This window comes from Myotis nattereri, assembly GCF_964212035.1.
Source record: "Myotis nattereri genome assembly, chromosome: 16".
Classification (NCBI taxonomy): Eukaryota; Metazoa; Chordata; class Mammalia; order Chiroptera; family Vespertilionidae; genus Myotis; species Myotis nattereri.
The window spans coordinates 37,737,946-37,755,376 of record NC_138091.1 but is presented as its reverse complement, the minus strand read 5'-3'; the positions used below and the strand labels follow the sequence as shown (position 1 = coordinate 37,755,376).

At 42.5% G+C, this 17,431-nt stretch overlaps 1 protein-coding gene across 2 annotated transcripts in view; it reads right to left on the bottom strand.

Moving 5' to 3' along the window:
* The window catches only part of MAP3K3 (mitogen-activated protein kinase kinase kinase 3), a 52,655-nt gene extending 36,030 nt beyond the window's left edge, over positions 1-16,625 (bottom strand). For both annotated transcript variants that reach the window (XM_081109063.1, XM_081109064.1), the window contains exons 1-2: positions 16,510-16,625; positions 483-523 (exon numbers count right to left, since the gene is read on the bottom strand). In XM_081109063.1, coding sequence (XP_080965189.1) covers positions 483-523; positions 16,510-16,605 — 137 coding nt within the window. In that variant the 5' untranslated portion in view covers positions 16,606-16,625. The remainder of the gene's footprint in view (positions 1-482; positions 524-16,509) is intronic.
* Positions 16,626-17,431: the final 806 nt, after the last annotated feature.

Here is a 17,431-nt window from a genome sequence, read left to right as displayed (position 1 = left end):
ACTCCCTCTTTCTTTGTTCTCAAATGATCTGAACTCCTTCACATCTGAGGGACTTGGTGGAGCTTCCCATGACCTAGACGTTATAAAAAAACTTCCAATTCATCACGCTGGCCTCTGACATGGACAATATTAGGGCCACTCTATCAGGGAAGGTAATGGCACATCACAGGAGAATCCTAAACTCCCTCTAATGCGTTGCAAATGGTACAGTGTCAGAGTATCTGGAAGTTATGACTCTGAGAAGGGTTGAAGTCTTGACTTCCTCCCCTCGTAAACTGGCAGATCTCACAGTAGCAGAATAAGAGCAGGAGAGTAAAACATCAGTTTAAGTGGCTTCCATATAGACTAGAAATAAGGTTCAATTGGTAGGCCAAGCCAAGGGTGAAACTTTACCCTTTATGTCCAATCAACCCCACTGTCCAGCCAGTGACTCCACAAGAATCACTCCAGGGACACAACCACTAATCAGAAAGCAGACTTACCGCCTCTCCCCGTTGTGCTCAAACTTGATTCTGACGTCACTCTGCCAAAGAAATGACAGACAAGTTAGCGGGTACTCTGGCATGTGTTACTCCCAGGTAAGCAACAGGCAGTCATTTGGCAACATTAAGCAAATATCCCTGATGTCCTTTTCCAGCATCTCTACCCCCTGGGTATTCCCCTTTCCAATCAGTGGTAGTCTTCCAGTTCTAATCTCAGGGGCAACAAAGCTCTTGGGACAAGATCCCTAGGTGGCTGCCCCAGCTTAGTTGCTAAGCTCTGGCATTTCATCCCTCCATATAATTTCCTGGCCAGGATACCGTTCCTTCTTGGCTGATGTAACTGAACAGAAAAAGAAATCTTAGTACTAACACTTCCTAACTATATAGCTATGAGCAAGTTACTTATCCTCTATGAATCTTGGTTTTTCCATCTGTAGAATGGGGCTAACCATGTCTAATTTGCAGAGTTGCTATGAGAACTAAGTAAGATAATAGAAGTAAAGTGCCTGATATACAGTAGACATGCAATAAATGGTTGCTACTGCTAGTAGTGATTTCTGTGATCCTCTCAAGGCTACCCCCAGGGGGATAACGTGGGACCCTGGACAAATTACCTTATAACTGCCCCCAGCTTTATCCTAAATGACCATCATGGGTAGCCTATAAGCTCTGGGAGAACAGGAATCACATCTATCTTGTTTCTGTACCCCAGAGACAATCAAGGGAATATGTAATATATGTGCTTAATATTTATTAAATGGATTAATTAGAGAACAAAGTTGAGTGTAAATATCAGAAATAAAAGGAAGTAGAAGTGTTAGAATGTTAAGGAACAAATCAAGGAGTAAGAGATATTGTGAAGGGCAAACAAACAACTTGTGGGAGTTAAAAATGAAAGGAAAAGGGAAGAGCTATGACAGAACAACAGATATAGAGGGGGGGAAAAGTAAGATTGTTAGGAAATCAACAAATAATATAGAGAAGAGAAAGAATTCATAATCAATGAAGATCATATTGAGAAAGACACATTTATAGAATGGCATAGAAGAAAGTAGAGGCTTTCAAAGCATTTGAAGATGAGGAACACAGAACAGACAAAAAAGGAAGAGCCTGAAAGGTAGAATGGATGCATAAGGACTTCCTCTTCCCAAGAGATTAGGGGCCTACAATTCTCTTCCAGTCCACTGAAGAACCGGACCAGTGGTTCTAATTTACACTCTTAAAATTGTGGAGAACCCCAAAGATCTTTGTTTATGTAAATTATATCTAATTTTTCCATACTAGAAATTAAAACTGAGAAAATTTTTTTTTTCATTTTAAAATAAAAAACCATTACATGTTAACATAAATACATTTTTTATTTTAAAAAATAACAATGTTTTTTAAAAATTTAGTGAGAGCTGGCTGGGTAGCTCGGTTGGTTAGAGCATTGTCCTGATACGCCAAGGTTGCGAGTTCAATCCCCAGTCAGGACACACACAAGAAGCAACCAATGAATACATAAATAAGTGGAACAAATCGACGTGTCTGTCTGTCTCCTCCTTCCTCTCTCTCTAAAATCAATAAATAAAATTTTTTTTAAAAGGGTTTAGTGAGAGAATGCAAATCTTTTCAATGCATGGCTTAATAGGAGACAGCTGACTTCTCATATTAGCTTCTGCTCTGTATATATTGCAATATTAGATATCATGTAGCCTGTGGAAAACTTTAGATTCTTAAGAAAATGAGGCTGAAAAAGGCAAGTAACATCTTGGTATTATTATTATGAAAATTGTTTAGACCTCAAGGACTCCTGATAGGGTCTTAGGAACCATCTAGAGGTCCCTAATTCACACCTTGAGAATCACTGAATTAAAATATAAGCTTTCCATCCTCGGATTATTTTAAATACAAGGAAACTGGGGGCCAGAGAGCTTAATGGCCCTGAAAAGGTCGCCTACTAAATAAACAGTGGAGACCATAGCTTCCCTGAGGAATAGGTCTGTGATGTGACAATTCTTCCAAATACAGCCCTAATATAGCTCTCTCATCCTTAATATAACATATGGACCACTTCATTATGAATAACATATGACGATAGTTAACATTTTTTGAGCATTTACTATATACTGAGACTTGTTCTAAGCATCTATCGATATAATCCTTCCTATATAATAAAGAGCTAATATGCTAATTAACTGGACAGTGGAATGACGTTCCAGAACGACCAATGGGCAGGGGGCAGGGCCGTGAGGTCCTGAGGCAGCCGGGACCATGAGGGACAAGGCAGCCGGGGCTGCGAGGGCTAAGCCCCTTGCACAAATTTTGTGCATCGGGCCTCTAGTCTATATAATAAAAGCCTAAGTGACCATTATGGCAGAATGACCAGAACGATTGGTCACTATGATGCGCACTGACCACCTGGGGCAGAGGCTCAACGCAGGGGGAGGGCCGCTCAGCCAGAAGCCAGGCTCACAGCTGGCAAGTGCAGCGGCAGTGGTGGGAGCCTCTTCTGCCTCTGCAGAAGCGCTAAGGAGCAGTGAGTCAAGCAGTAAGGAGCAGTGAGCAGGCGGGCAGTAAGGAAGGAGGGGTCCTGGACTGTGAGAAGGTGCAGGCCAGGCTGAGGGGCCTCCCCACACAGTGCACAAATTTCATGCACCAGGCCTCTAGTGTTACATATATCAATTAAACTAACCCTCACAACAGGTACTATTATTATCCCTATTTTATATAAGAAACTGAGTTACAATGAAATTAAATAAGTTCTCTCAAGGTCATGAATCTTGTAAAAGAAAAGGCAGGATTTGAACTGAGGAAGACCAGCTCTTAACTACCATATTATGCTACAAATTAAGCATTATACAGGCAAAGGAGGTTTATTTTATTCACAGATGCAGGGCTTCAATCGGAGCACTGAAAGAAGGAAACTGTCAAATGATCATTTGTAATATTACTTATTGGAACTCATGGAGGAGATGAAAAGCTCCCCATATCTAGGGTAATAATGGAGTCAGAACCAGGAGGTTGGTACCAATCATGAAACAAGCTATGGGAACTGGGGGACCAGTAGGGAGGGTTGTGAGTAGATGGGGATGGAGGAGGTAAATGGGTAAGGCACTGTGTCCCACCAGGTCTGCATTCTAGGTGAGGGTAAAGATATGTGTATGTGTAGCAGAAAGGAGGGGAGGTGGTGCTGCAAAGAAAATTATCCTGTAGATTCAAGGTTTGTAACAAGTGACAGCAGTTTTTTCACTGTCTTCTTTTCTCTTCCCCTGAAACACTAAACAGTTACTGAAGCAAGAGCTCTCCAAAGGATGGTGCCTGAGACCTGCTGCTGGGCTCTGACATGCCCTCTCTAGCTTACCACTATCTCTAGTTCTACAACTGGCTCTGGAGTAGTCCAAGTGCTCACCAGTTTGCAGTCTTGTCTGTCCCTGCAGGTAAGTTACTACATCCTTTCACCTCCTCCTGCTCACAGTCCAGGATAACTTGGTGTAGTCTTTCATTATTCTTTTTTATTAATAGACTAGAGGCCCAGTGCATGAATTCGTGTGCAGGTACAGTCCTTAGGCCTGGCCTGTGATCAGGGCCATCTTCCCCGGCTGCCCACAGCCGGCCCCGCCCCCCGTCACCACCTATTCCCACTGCCACCCACCCTCAGTTCCCCATTCGCCATTAGACGATCGGAGCCTGCCGGCTGGGGGGAGGGACCAAGAGGTGGTCAGTGTGCCTCATAGTGACTGGCCATCCGAGGCTTGCCTGCGCCTCGGGCCAGCCCTGGGCAGCTGGGGGGCTGAGGGAGTCCAGAGGCAGGCGCCTGCTGCCCCAGGAGAGCTGAGGGGACTGGGCGCCACCATCTCTGAGGGTGTGGCAGTCAATTAGCATATTCCCTCCTTATTGACTGTGGGTGCCGCCATCTTTGAGGGCGGGGAAGCAATTAGCATATTCCCTCTTTATTGGCTGTGGGTGCCGCCATCTTTGCGATGGGGTGAGGGTCAATTAGCATATTACCCTTTTATGTATAGGATTCTATTTTTAGAACAGTTTTAGATTTACAGAAAAACTGAACAGATATAGTAATGAGTACCCAAATACCACCCCTCTACAGTTTCTCCTACTATTAACATGTTATATTAGTATGGAACATTTGTTTTTGTTATAACTAGTTAACAAATATTGATGTATTAATTAAAGTCCATAGTTCATCCAGATGTCCTTAGGTTTATTTTTCTCTGTTGATTTTTATTTAATTTTTATAGCAATAACAAGCATGTAACAATAGCTCTCATTTTAAAACTGAGATAATAATTAGATGCACCTATGAAGGAATCCCCTCAGTCCATTGGGACTGAGGGAACCAAATACATTCATAATCTAAGCACTATTCTATTAGTCAGAAATTAGTGCATTTAGTTGAAAAGGGTATTAAACTTTTGCTCCAAACTACAGATCACTCCTACTCAAGCATGTGATTAGTAAGCAGTGTAAGTAAAGAAGCCTAGTGCTCTGAATCCCTTCTCTGATGTGATGACAGCCTTTCAGAGCACATTCATGACCGACTTCCATGTACCACACAGTGTGCCAAAATCTGCCAAATTCCCAAATCGGAGTTTCCCTTTTCAGGCTCACAGAGTAAGCCATGGATAAGGAAAGTTCAGATAAAGATAATTTAATTCAATTCCTTCCCACCAAACATTCTCCTTGCCTCTCTGAGGCATTTCAAACTGGCCAAGTCCCCTTTCATGAGCTTCTCCCCCCGCCGCCCCCCCCCCCCGCCCCCCGCCTCTGTGACTCTATCCCAGCCCAAGGAACCTGCCACCACTCTAACCACTTCTGCTTCTTTGTTGGTTCCTCTTCCTCATTTCCTCTCCCACCCCTCCCCCAGCACAAGACCTGTCCTGATATCTGGACTTTTGGCCTCTGGATTGATCCCTCCTCACATCTTCTCCTCAGTAGAAATAAAGAATCTCTATATTCAGCCCCAATCTCTCAAGCAAAACTTCATCCAGAGAGAGGTCAATGCGGGGAAAAGGAGACATATGTAATATTTTCAACAATAAAGAATTAAAATAAAAAAAACCCCACATTCATCTGTCTTCCACATATCTAAGGCAGATATGTTGTTAATAATGTAGTGCTAGCCCTGGCCTGTGTGGTTCTGTTGGTTGAACGTCATCCCACGCATCAAAGGGTCGCCGGTTTAATTCTGATCAGGGCACATGCCCAGGTTGTGGGCTCAATCACCAGTAGGGTGCATGTGGGAGGCAGCTGCTCGATGTTTCTCTCTTTCTCTCTCTCAAATCAATAAAAACATTTTTAAAAAAAATAAAGAAGAAGAAGAAGAATGTAGCACTAGCTTCAAACCCTGGCTCTACAACCTCTTAGCTCTGTGACCTTGAACTTGTTACTAACCTCTCTGTGATTCAGTTTTCTCATCTATAAAGTGAGAATAGTGATAGTATCTATCCCATGGAACTATCAAAAGAACTGGATGAAATAACTGATAAAAGTCTGAGAACTGATATATCATAAGTGCTCAATAAATAATAATACAGGCCCATTATTCTTTAGCCAGAACTGTTGGGCCAAAAGTATTTCAGAATGCACTTTTGGATTTAGAGAGGTAGTATGGTACATGGTTCTATGTATTTTTTATTATTTGACACCTCCCCCCAGGAGGAGGGGCAGCACTCGCATGGCAGAGGTAGAATGCTCACAGGTATCTCGCGTACTCCTCTGCATTGCTTAGCCTGTCTTGAAGTTAGTTTTGGGCTTTGTGTCTTGTTCTGACCAAGAGTTGGGAACAGAACTGAATTTCAGATGATCTTCCCCGACAGCCACATGTTCCAAATCAGTGAAGCCAACCTCAATTAGGGTCTCTAAGTGACTGAGGAATCCTATCCTCCCCTTCTCTGTATTGGACATATTGTGTTAAGTCACTAAGATTTAGGGTTAATCTGTTAAACTAGTTTTTGTAATGAAAAGTATGAATATTCACAATAAATGGAATAAGGACTACAAATAATCCCTATGTTCATTCAGACCAGGTATTTGTTTTTGTTTTTTTAATCCTCACCCAAGGATATGGTTTTTTATTTTATTTTATTTTTATTTTTTTAATATATTTTATTAATTTTTTACAGAGAGGAAGGGAGAGGGATAAAGAGTCAGAAACATCAATGAGAGAGAAACATGGATCAGTTGCCTCCTGCACACCCCCCACTGGGGATGTGCTCGCAACCAAGGTACGTGCCCTTGACCGGAATCGAACCTGGGACTCTCCAGTCCGCAGGCCGACGCTCTATCCACTGAGCCAAGCCGGTTAGGGCAGTTTTTTATTTTTAAGAGAAAGGGAGAGGGAGAGAGAAACATTGATGTGAGAAAGAAACATCGGTTGCCTCCCACATACACCTCCACCGGCTATCAAACCTGCAATCTAGGTATGTGCCCTGACCAGGAATCGCACCCAAGAACCTTCAATGCATGGGAAGACGCTCCAACCAACTGAGCCACACCAGGTTTTGTTGCCAATCAGTTTGCCACAAATTTACCAAAAAATAATAAAATTGCCTTTCAGTTTACAGTACTCTTTGAATTGCAGAATTGCAGATAAGGGACTCTGGACCTGCAAAAGCCATCTACAGACGCACAGTCTGTTTTTTCCCCTGTAATATCAAACTCAACCTAGACACAGTCTGCATCAACCACCCTCCTAAACTAGTCTCCCTTCTCAGTGTTGCTGTTTCTAACCTTGGTACCACCGTTCTCTTGGCTACAGGCTCAAATCTCAGAGTTCCGCTTGATCCTTTCCTTTCTTTCCCCTCCTCACAGCCGGACAGCAAGTTCCAATTCTCCCTTCAAAGGTCTCTGGTTTAAGACTCTGTTACCCACTCTCTCCATCATCACTTATTTTGCCCCTTATTCTATCACTCCTGGATTCTAAAAGTAACTCTGTACTTTTTGGCAACCCCCTTCCAACATAGTTTACATTCCTCTACAATTTCAATCATCTTAACCACTGCTTTCATCATGTCCCTTCCTTACTAAAAAAGTAATCAGTAATCCCCATGACCTTACAGAATAAAGTCTAAGTTCTCAGCTATCATTCTAAGTTCTCTGGAATTTAAGTCCATTCAGTAATTTACCTAACCATTTCACATTGCTTGTTCTCAGCAGGAAGCCTCTCTCTCTGAAATATGCCATATTCATTCCTTTCCCTAGGCCTTTAATCATCCAGTTTCCCAACCTGGAATGCCATTCTTCTTCCTTTCCACCTAACTAAACTTTTGCAGCCTAGTTCAAGTGCCATCTCCTCCAGAAATGACTCCATAACTCCTTGGCCCAAGTTCATCTTTCACTTTCCTGGCTTCCTATAGCACTCACTACTTGTACCATATACTTAGGCATAGTCACATTTACCTTAGTTTATTTTTTTCATGAATTTCTCATTTCCCAATTAGACTGCATGCTTCCCAGGGTACAGCAAACATAACTTATATTTCTTTTGTGTGTCTAAGAAACTTAAACTATAGGCACGTGTTGAACTAAATGGAGAGATGCCATAGCTGCTGAGATAAAAGTTCCAGTACAAAAATTGATATCTAGACAGATTCAAGAGTCCCCTGCCCACTACAACCAATCTGGTGAATGGAATAGTGAGAGATATACCCAGGAGAACAGTGCAGGTTTCCAGGGTGACCTACATATTTGGGAACTCACTAGGGGCAATAAGAGTAACAAACAGAGAGAGAACCAAGATGGCGGCATAGGTTAACGCCGGAGTTTGCTGCTTTGAACAACTACTTCAAAAGTGAAACTAAAAGACAGAACGGACATCACCCAAAACCACTGGAACGCTGGCTGAATGGAAGTCCTACAACTAGGAGGAAAGAGAAACGCATACGGACACTCAGAGGAGGCGCAGTGCTGAAGTCAAATTCTGAGGTGCGGAGTGCGCGCGCGGAGCGGGCTGGCGGCGGAGGGCGCGGTTGGCGTTTTCAATCGGGAGGGAGTCGCAGACTCTGAGCTCCAGATCCGGGCGAGTCTTTAGGGACCCAGACTCAAACGGGAGAAGCGGGACTGCCTGGCTTCGGTCAGAGCGAGTGCAGCTTTCTCTCCGAGCTTTGCAGCGGGTGCTGGGACTCAGAGAGGCAGAGCCCCTGGGGACAGGACTGAGAGCCGCCATCACTGCTCTCTCCGGCCCACCCTATTGATACTGTGCGACCCGCTCCGCCCAAGCCCTGCACAAAGGCATTTGCCGGATAGCCTCAGGCAAAGGCTAGATTAGCACCTCCCTAGAGGACAGAAGTTCTCTCACTGCTGACACAGCTGATTCTCATAGCCACTTGGCCTGGAGGTCAAACCCTCCCTGGAATTAGCTACAAGATTTAACTATAAGACTGCGCACAAAGACCACTAGGGGGTGCACCAAGGAAGCATAACAAAATGCGGAGACAAAGAAACAGGACAAAATTGTCAATGGAAGATCTAGAGTTCAGAACCACACTTTTAAGGTCTCTCAAGAACTGTTTAGAAGCCGCCGATAAACTTAATGAGATCTACAAGAAAACTAATGAGACCCTCGATGTTATATTGGGGAATCAACTAGAAATTAAGCATACACTGACTGAAATAAAGAATATTATACAGACTCCCGACAGCAGAACAGAGGAGCGCAAGAATCAAGTCAATGATTTGAAATGCGAGGAAGCAAAAAACACCCAACCGGAAAAGCAAAATGAAAAAAGAATCCAAAAATGCGAGGATAGTGTAAGGAGCCTCTGGGACAGCTTCAGGCGTACCAACATCAGAATTATAGGGGTGCCAGAAGATGAGAGAGAGCAAGATATTAAAAACCTATTTGAAGAAATAATGACAGAAAACTTCCCTCACCTGGTGAAAGAAATGGACTTACAGGTCCAAGAAGCGCGGAGAACCCCAAACAAAAGGAATCCAAAGAGGACCACACCAAGACACATCATAATTAAAATGCCAAGAGCAAAAGATAAAGAGAGAATCTTAAAAACAGCAAGAGAAAGAAACTCAGTTACCTACAAGGGAATACCCATACGACTGTCAGCTGATTTCTCAACAGAAACTTTGCAGGCCAGAAGGGAGTGGCAAGAAATATTCAAAGTGATGAATACCAAGAACCTACAACCAAGATTACTTTATCCAGCAAAGCTATCATTCAGAATTGAAGGTCAGATAAAGAGCTTCACAGATAAGGAAAAGCTAAAGGAGTTCATCACCACCAAATCAGGATTATATGAAATGCTGAAAGGTATCCTTTAAGAAGAGGAAGAGGAAGAAAAAGGTAAAGATACAAATTATGAACAACAAATATGCATCTATCAACAAGTGAATCTAAGAATCAAGTGAATAAATAATCCGATGAACAGAATGAACTGGTGATTATAATAGAATGAGGGACATAGAAAGGGAATGGACTGACTATTCTTGGGGGGGAAAGGGGTGTCGGAGATGCGGGAAGAGACTGGACAAAAATCGTGCACCTATGGATGAGGACAGTGGGTGGGGAGTGATTGCGGATGGTGGGGCGGGAACTGGGAGGAGGGGAGTTATGGGGGGGAAAAAGAGGAACAAATGTAATAATCTGAACAATAAAGATTTAATTAAAAAAAAAAAAAAAGAGTAACAAACAATGACACCAAACTTATGCAGAAATGAACTTCTCAAAGTCTGAACTCAACAATTGAATATGGCTCACAAGAATTTAAAAAATGCAGTGTTTGTTAAAGGTTTGTGAACTAATTTGACCTGATAAAGAGCTCAGCTAGCCATCAGGTCTGGTACCCTCCCTCTAATTCTATAGTGCTCACTCTCCCTATACTTGCTATATTCTTTTGATGGCTCCCACATCTTTGGCATTAGAGTCCTTATTTTGCCAAAGATAAATAAATGAGAAGAAAAAGAAAAGGGCAATAAAAATCATTTTATTTGTATGTGACTCATTAATGTCCAAAGAGATCAGTGGAAGACATTATTTTAAAGCAGCTTCTTACAACATAGAATACCAGGCTTGTGTATTGCTTTATATGTGTGGGATTTTTTTGTTTGTTTGTTTGTTAATCCTTAACTGAGGATATTTCCCCCCCACTAATTTTTAGAGAGAGAATGGAAGGAAAGGGGAGAGAGGGAGGGAGGGATAGAGAGAGAGAGAGAAACATTGATGTGAGAGACACATCAATAGGTTGTCTCCTGCATGCATCCAGATGGGGGCCGACAAGGGCCAGGGATCAAACCTGCAACCCATATACATGCCCTTGACCGGGAATAAAAATAGGTGTGTGGGCCGACTCTCTAACCACTGAGAAATGCCAGCCAACGTATATTCTTTTATGTTTTATTTTCAAACTAGCCAGCCTATCTTTGCCTTGAAAGACAAAGGAAGTCCTGAAGAGCCAGGTCTATCATAGTAAAAACAAAAGGCAGTCTGTTAAATCACTGATCCTGCTGGGGGAACAACTCTTAAAGTTCTCCTCTAGAACTGATAGCCAAGAGAACTGACCTGCTTGTGCCTGCTATGAAGAAAGCAACTTTCCTATTCTGAAGCACCCAATAATGAACATCTAGAGCAGCGGTTCTCAACTTGTGGGTCGCGACCCCTTTGGGGGTCGAACGACCCTTTCACAGGGATCACCTAAGACCATCGGAAAACACATATATAATTACATATTGTTTTTGTGATTAATCACTATGCTTTAATTATGTTCAATTTGTAACAATGAAATTGGGGGTCACCACAACATGAGGAACTGTATTAAAGGGTCGTGGCATTAGGAAGGTTGAGAACCACTGATCTAGAGGGTCAGACTGAGACCCTGGGCTTTGTTCAAGCCTCTACCTACCATTTTAATAAGATTTGAGAGAAATAAGAATCTGTGGAAATAAGAATTCTATATTTTCCTCCACTTGGATTTTCAGAAATGAGTCTAGTTTCAGAAGTTTGCAAAGGGCCATCAAACAATAATAACAATTCAATAAAGGTAGAAAACCTTAACCCTTTAGGTTCCATGACAGTCTGCATAATTCTGGTTAAAAGCTTTCACTAGAGCTCATACCTACAATGCCAGAACATAACAGATGTGATGTAATCACTACTGCTTCATTAGTTTTAAATGTATAAAATGCTCTATGTTCTGTCCATGAACTTAAAACAGCTTGATGAGATACACACAATGGGTATTTTCTCTGTATTTTAGGCAGAAATACTGAGGTTTATAAGGCTGTTAGACTTACAGTAAAATTATTGTGATCAGGAGTCAGAAGATCTGGGTTTGCTTCTTGGTTCTACTCAGTAACTTCGCATAATCACTTTGTAAACTTTAAGGTACTACACCGCGGGCCGGATTCGGCCCGTTTGAAATGAATAAAACTAAAAAAAAAACGACCGTACCCTTTTATGTAATGATGTTTACTTTGAATTTATATTAGTTCACACAAACACTCCATCCATGCTTTTGTTCTGGCCCTCCAGTCCAGTTTAAGAACCCATTGTGGCCCTCGAGTCAAAAAGTTTGCCCACCCCTGTACTACACACATGCTTATAGTTGTTGTTACTGTTGTTAACTATTGTTGTGGAACGCCCTCTGTTAGTTGTAAAAAGCCTATGTTAATGGATTATTAACACTCAATGGCTCTGACCAGTAATCTTTTTACTACACTAAGCTGTCAAGCTCACAGAAAAAGAGCACCTGTTGATTATAAAGCACTGTGAGTTGATGACTGCTAAAGGGATGTTGCACATCACTACCTGCAACATAGGCCCTAGCACACTTAGAATGTGCCATGTGTCTAAGAATGTCCAGCCAGCTCCAATCAGGTTGCAGGCTTTCAGGGACCTAATGTACAGAAGGAAAAGTACAAAGAATACAGATCCTACCTCCTAGCAAATAGTTCATAGCTGAGCACCTCATGGCCCATGTACTTCCATAGTTGCTCAGATGTTTAGTTGTTCCCTAAAGCATTTTCTTTTCAATCAGTTACTTAGCTTATTTACTTAGAGAAGAGGATGACTGAAGCCCTGCCAAGCAGATATATTAAATTAGGTGGTCTAGTTCTTCCAGGCCTCAGCTCCCAAACAACTCTGTCAATGAACCCACAGCACCTCTGGCTTTCCTTGTTGTACCAAGCTTGAGCTCCATAAATCTGTGCCAATCTCAGCTCTGCCTTGTAGCCAGTACTGCCATTTTCACACTAAAGTGTTGTTTGCCTCTGCTAGTGCTCTCTCTCTCTCATGAAAAAGCCTTTCCTGCTGGCCAAAATACTTAACTACTTTCAACTGGGCCTCTGTAATTTGAATATTTAGTCCAATTTTGACATCTCTTAGCCATTTAAATTAGGTTTTGATCTTTCATTCCTTTCTTTTCCTAAGCATGGACCTTCTGGCAAAAGATCTGATAATGGAGAAAACTGTTTAGTTCCACCCCAGGCCCAAGTGAACAAAAACAAAAATAATAAAAAATGTGAATTCACTCTGTAAATTGTAAAATCCTATGTTAATAGATCATTAATGTCTCCAGACTCTTAGGTAGGCTCTTTTCATTACACTAAGCTGTAAACACCTCTTTCCCCTAAAAGTTCCCTCCACCTCCATTTCACTTCATCCTTCCTAGAAATGCATTCACTGAGCCTTCCTCCCTCTTTCTGCTTTCAGGATTTTGCTGAAGAATATTTCTCCTGGACAGAAGTTAAACATCTACTAGACTTCCCAGGAGAGACCATTCTACAGCCTTGACTTTATTAAGGGAAAAAACTAACATTGCCTTTTACCCAATATTAGCATAACACTTTGTGCTTCAATTAGCATAACACCATGTTTGTTCCATAGCTTCTCAAGCTTATGACCTGTGTGAAGAAATGAATGTGTCAATGAATCACTAAACATCTCCAAGCATGTAGTGAATTTTTGCCCAACAAATCAGTAGTCCCTTATCTATATATATATAAAAAGCCAGCGACCGTAATGGCCATAATGACCGATCACTATGACGCCCACTGTGGCCAGCGAATGGGCCAAATCAGGGGGTGGGGCCAACTGGCCAACATCGAGGCCCCTCCCCCGTGCCTGCCCGCCCCTGATTGAACTCTTCAACCCTGATCAAGAGCGGGCCTATGGCCAAATGCTCCCTCTTTTCCCCTGGGCCAGCCCCATCCCGATCAGCCCACCCTACCGCAATAGGCCCACAGCCCCTCTCTCCCTGGCCAGCCTGCCCCTGATAGCACCCCCCACCCCAATAGGGGTTGGGGCTGGCTGGTCAACCTCCTGCATCCCCCTCCCCCCAGCTGGCCACACCCTTGATGGGCCCCCACCACCCTGATCAGCCACAGCCCCTCCTCCCAGCCGGCCCCACCCCTGATCACCCCCCAACCCCAATAAGGGGCGGGGCTGGCCCACCAACCTCCTGCAGCCCCTTCCCCCACCTGGCCCCACCCCAGATTGGTCCCCCCACCACATCAGGGGCAGGGCCAGCTGGGCAACCACCCATGGCCCCTCCCCCAGGCCACTGGCCCCCTGATTGGCACCTCCTACCCCATTTGGGGGCAGGGCTGGCCCCACCCCCAATTGGAAGCAGTCCCTTCCCCCAGCCAGCCAGGCCCTGATTGGTCCTTTGGGGGGGGGGGGGGGCAGGCTGGCCAGCCAACCTCCCACCATCTCTTCCTCCTGACAGGCCCAGCCCCCATCCGCCCTGATTGGGGCCAGGCTGGCTGGACCCCACTCATACACAAATTCGTGCACTGGGCCTCTAGTATAATATATAAAGTTGTGTTGTCCAAGATAATAGCCACATGTAACTATTTACATTTTATATTATTAATATTAAATAAAATTTAAAGTTCAGTTTCTCAGTTGCTCTTTAGCTATGTGTGGTAGTGGCTACTACACTGGACAGCACAAATGTAGAACATTTCTATCATTACTAAAATTTTATTGGACAACACTGATTGAGTCTGCTTACAAGTAATATTATTGTGAGGAATGGTGATGCGAAGCACCGAACATAGGTAACAAGTAACCAGTACTACCTACAAATCCACAACTTGTCTGGGAAATGAACTCCGTACTCTTGCAGCACTAGTATCAGGTTCAAAAGAATATTTTAACTTTAACAGATAATTTGGTTCCTTACCAAAAATTTGTCTCACTGACCCCTGCACATAAGCTTGTTGTTATTGTGGGGCTGTTCACAAGGACTGAGCTACTGCTGTTGTGTTTTTTCTTTAAAAACAAAAAAAAACTGAGATTAATAGCTTGTATCCTCCTCTATGCAAGTGAAAAAGTTTGACGATATTCAAGTAAATTATGAATCCAAATAGCCAGTACCTCTTGCTAAGATTACTTCCTAACCAGTAGTCAATTTTTTTCACAGCCTTCTACCTTCATAACCACTGACTTCACTCCACTAACAGCAGTAGGCACAATAATCAGGACTTTTCTTATAATGGCTTTTAGCTCTAAGCAAAATCCCTAAAAGGTAAATACCTCTCAAGGATCAATCAGGGTCCACTCTACCCCTCCTCTTCCCAGCCTGGTCCCTTTGGGCTTTCTAACTCAAGAAAGCTTCTCCTTTTCACCTACAAACTGATATACAGGCTAATAGTCCAGTCTGGAGAAAGATCAGCTGACTAGAGCAGAGTTAGCAAGCACACTCAACATAGGAAGACAGGAAGGAAAGTGAGGTCATTAGGCTCAAGCCTGGGGGAGGGGACTCACTTCTGGTAAAATGCTCCTTCCAAAAGCAGCTTTGAATAGAAATGAATTATAGCAAGGGAGAACCCTCACAATTAGACAGACTAACGTATGAAAATAGTACAAGAATGGGCCCTATTCTGTTGTTCCCTTAGTTCCGTAAGGTAACCACAAAAATAAAAACAACTTTCTAAACTAATCCTTCTATTAAAATGAAACAAAAGGTACTCAGGGTCCCCAGTTTTACTAAAGGCATGAAATACTCTAGGAGGCCATATTTAGCAGAACTTGGACAGAAAAACTTCAAGGGTGTCATACTTTCTCTAGAAGCCAAGGGTACTTCTGAAGAACTGGTAGACAAGGTGCAAATGAGAAGAGAGGTTAGCTGATAATGAAGAGATCCACAAGGGAGGATGTCATGGACAAGTTTTCATCAAACACACCAAACACCACCATCTAATATAGTGCTAGAGACCCACTAGGGAAGAAAGCTCCCCATCATTCATTCCTTTCTGCAGGCCAAAGTACCCAGGAAACAGGGAGGTAAATGACACTGCACAGAGAAGGTTCTCAGCACGTAAGTTTAAATGTTAACAAAAATAAAAACTGTTTTCCAAAAGAACCACACAACTCTCAATAAAATAGGCATTCTCAACTATCTGAGTTAATAAAGGAAAACAACTGTAAACAACAATAAAATCACTCACTCATTATTACCTTTAGAATATATTATATGACATTTTATTAAATAAATTTCCCTTCGTAATTATATTTTATATAAGCTAATACTAAAATTAATTAAATTTTCCTGAGTATATACTGTAAAGTTGTCTTCTGAGTTAGGGATCATAAATCTGGATAAAATACTGGCCAAATAACCAGAAAAGTTATATAAATACTGTCCCCATAATAAATGAAGGAATTATTCTCATTTTCTGTAAATGAAACACTATGCACAAGGTTAGATGCACAAGGCTTTGGATTCCAGATCATGATTCTTTTCACAATCTTTTTTGTTTTTTAATATACTTTTGATTTCAGAGGAAGGGAAAGGGAAAGAGAGATAGGAGCATCAATGATGAGAGAGAATCATTGATGGGATGCTTCATGCACAACCCTACTAGGGATCGAGCCTACAACCCGGGTATGGGCCCTGACTGGGAATCGAACCATGACCTCCTGGTTTCAAAGATTGATGCTCAACCACTGAGCCAAGTTTCTTTGCACAATCTTTTAAGTGTTACTTTAAAGTATTTATTCTTGGCTTCTCAAATATTTCCTATTTGAAAACTTCTCCCCAACAAATTTCGTTAAGTTTGCCAGGGCCACACATACCTGCCTATTTGGGTGACCCGTGTCTTTGTTCTTCATGGTCTCATATGCAGGCACCCGGGGACGTCGGCTCATCTGGAGGGCCACCAGATCCTTCATGATCGAGTTCAATGCCTCCTGTTCATCTACAATGAAAAAGAGCACATGGGTTAAGATACTTTAGTACAGACCAGCAAAGTACTTTCACAAATTATATGACTAATACTCAGGGAGTTCTTCCCAGGTAAAACGACAGGCTCTATTACTATAATTATATACATTTCTCTCTGAAATCTCTCTGAAAAGTAACTGAGGTCAGACTATGGCAGTTTGAATTTTAATGGATTTTTAACAGTTCTCTAATCAGATCACAGGCAGCAGCATTTATCAATTCACTGGGGACAAAGGAGGTGCTCAAACAGAGCAATTCTTCCAATGTCACAGAAACTCAACCAGGAAAAACATGAAAAGTTGGAGAACTGAAGAACAACACGGCACAGTGTAGTAGGGTAATGAGTGAAAAGATGAAGTCATGGAGAGCTGATTATGGAAGGGAGTTAGTCACAGGCTTATTCTTCAAGTATCATATGTAGGAGAGCACATTTTAAAAGGTACCAAACAAGGATCTCAGGTAGTAGTTCTGAACAGAAGTTGTCTTACAAGCCTAGCCTTTGAATACCCTCCTCCCAACCCGTCATAAGTTTATAGGCCTTCTGCTTCCCATGGGAAGTCAAAAGGCAGTTGTATTGTTTTTCTTCCCTAACTGACTAAGCCATGCATTGTCTCTTTTTTACTGGCATTACTTTTAAACCCCTTTTCTTGAAATAGCATAAAGTACTAGAGTTCTCATGTACTGAAGACAACTGGCCCAAATCCAGAATCCAAACCAGCCCAATTCCATGTTTTCCAAATTCTCCTTGACCACTTCAATAGCATTTGAGAGTTG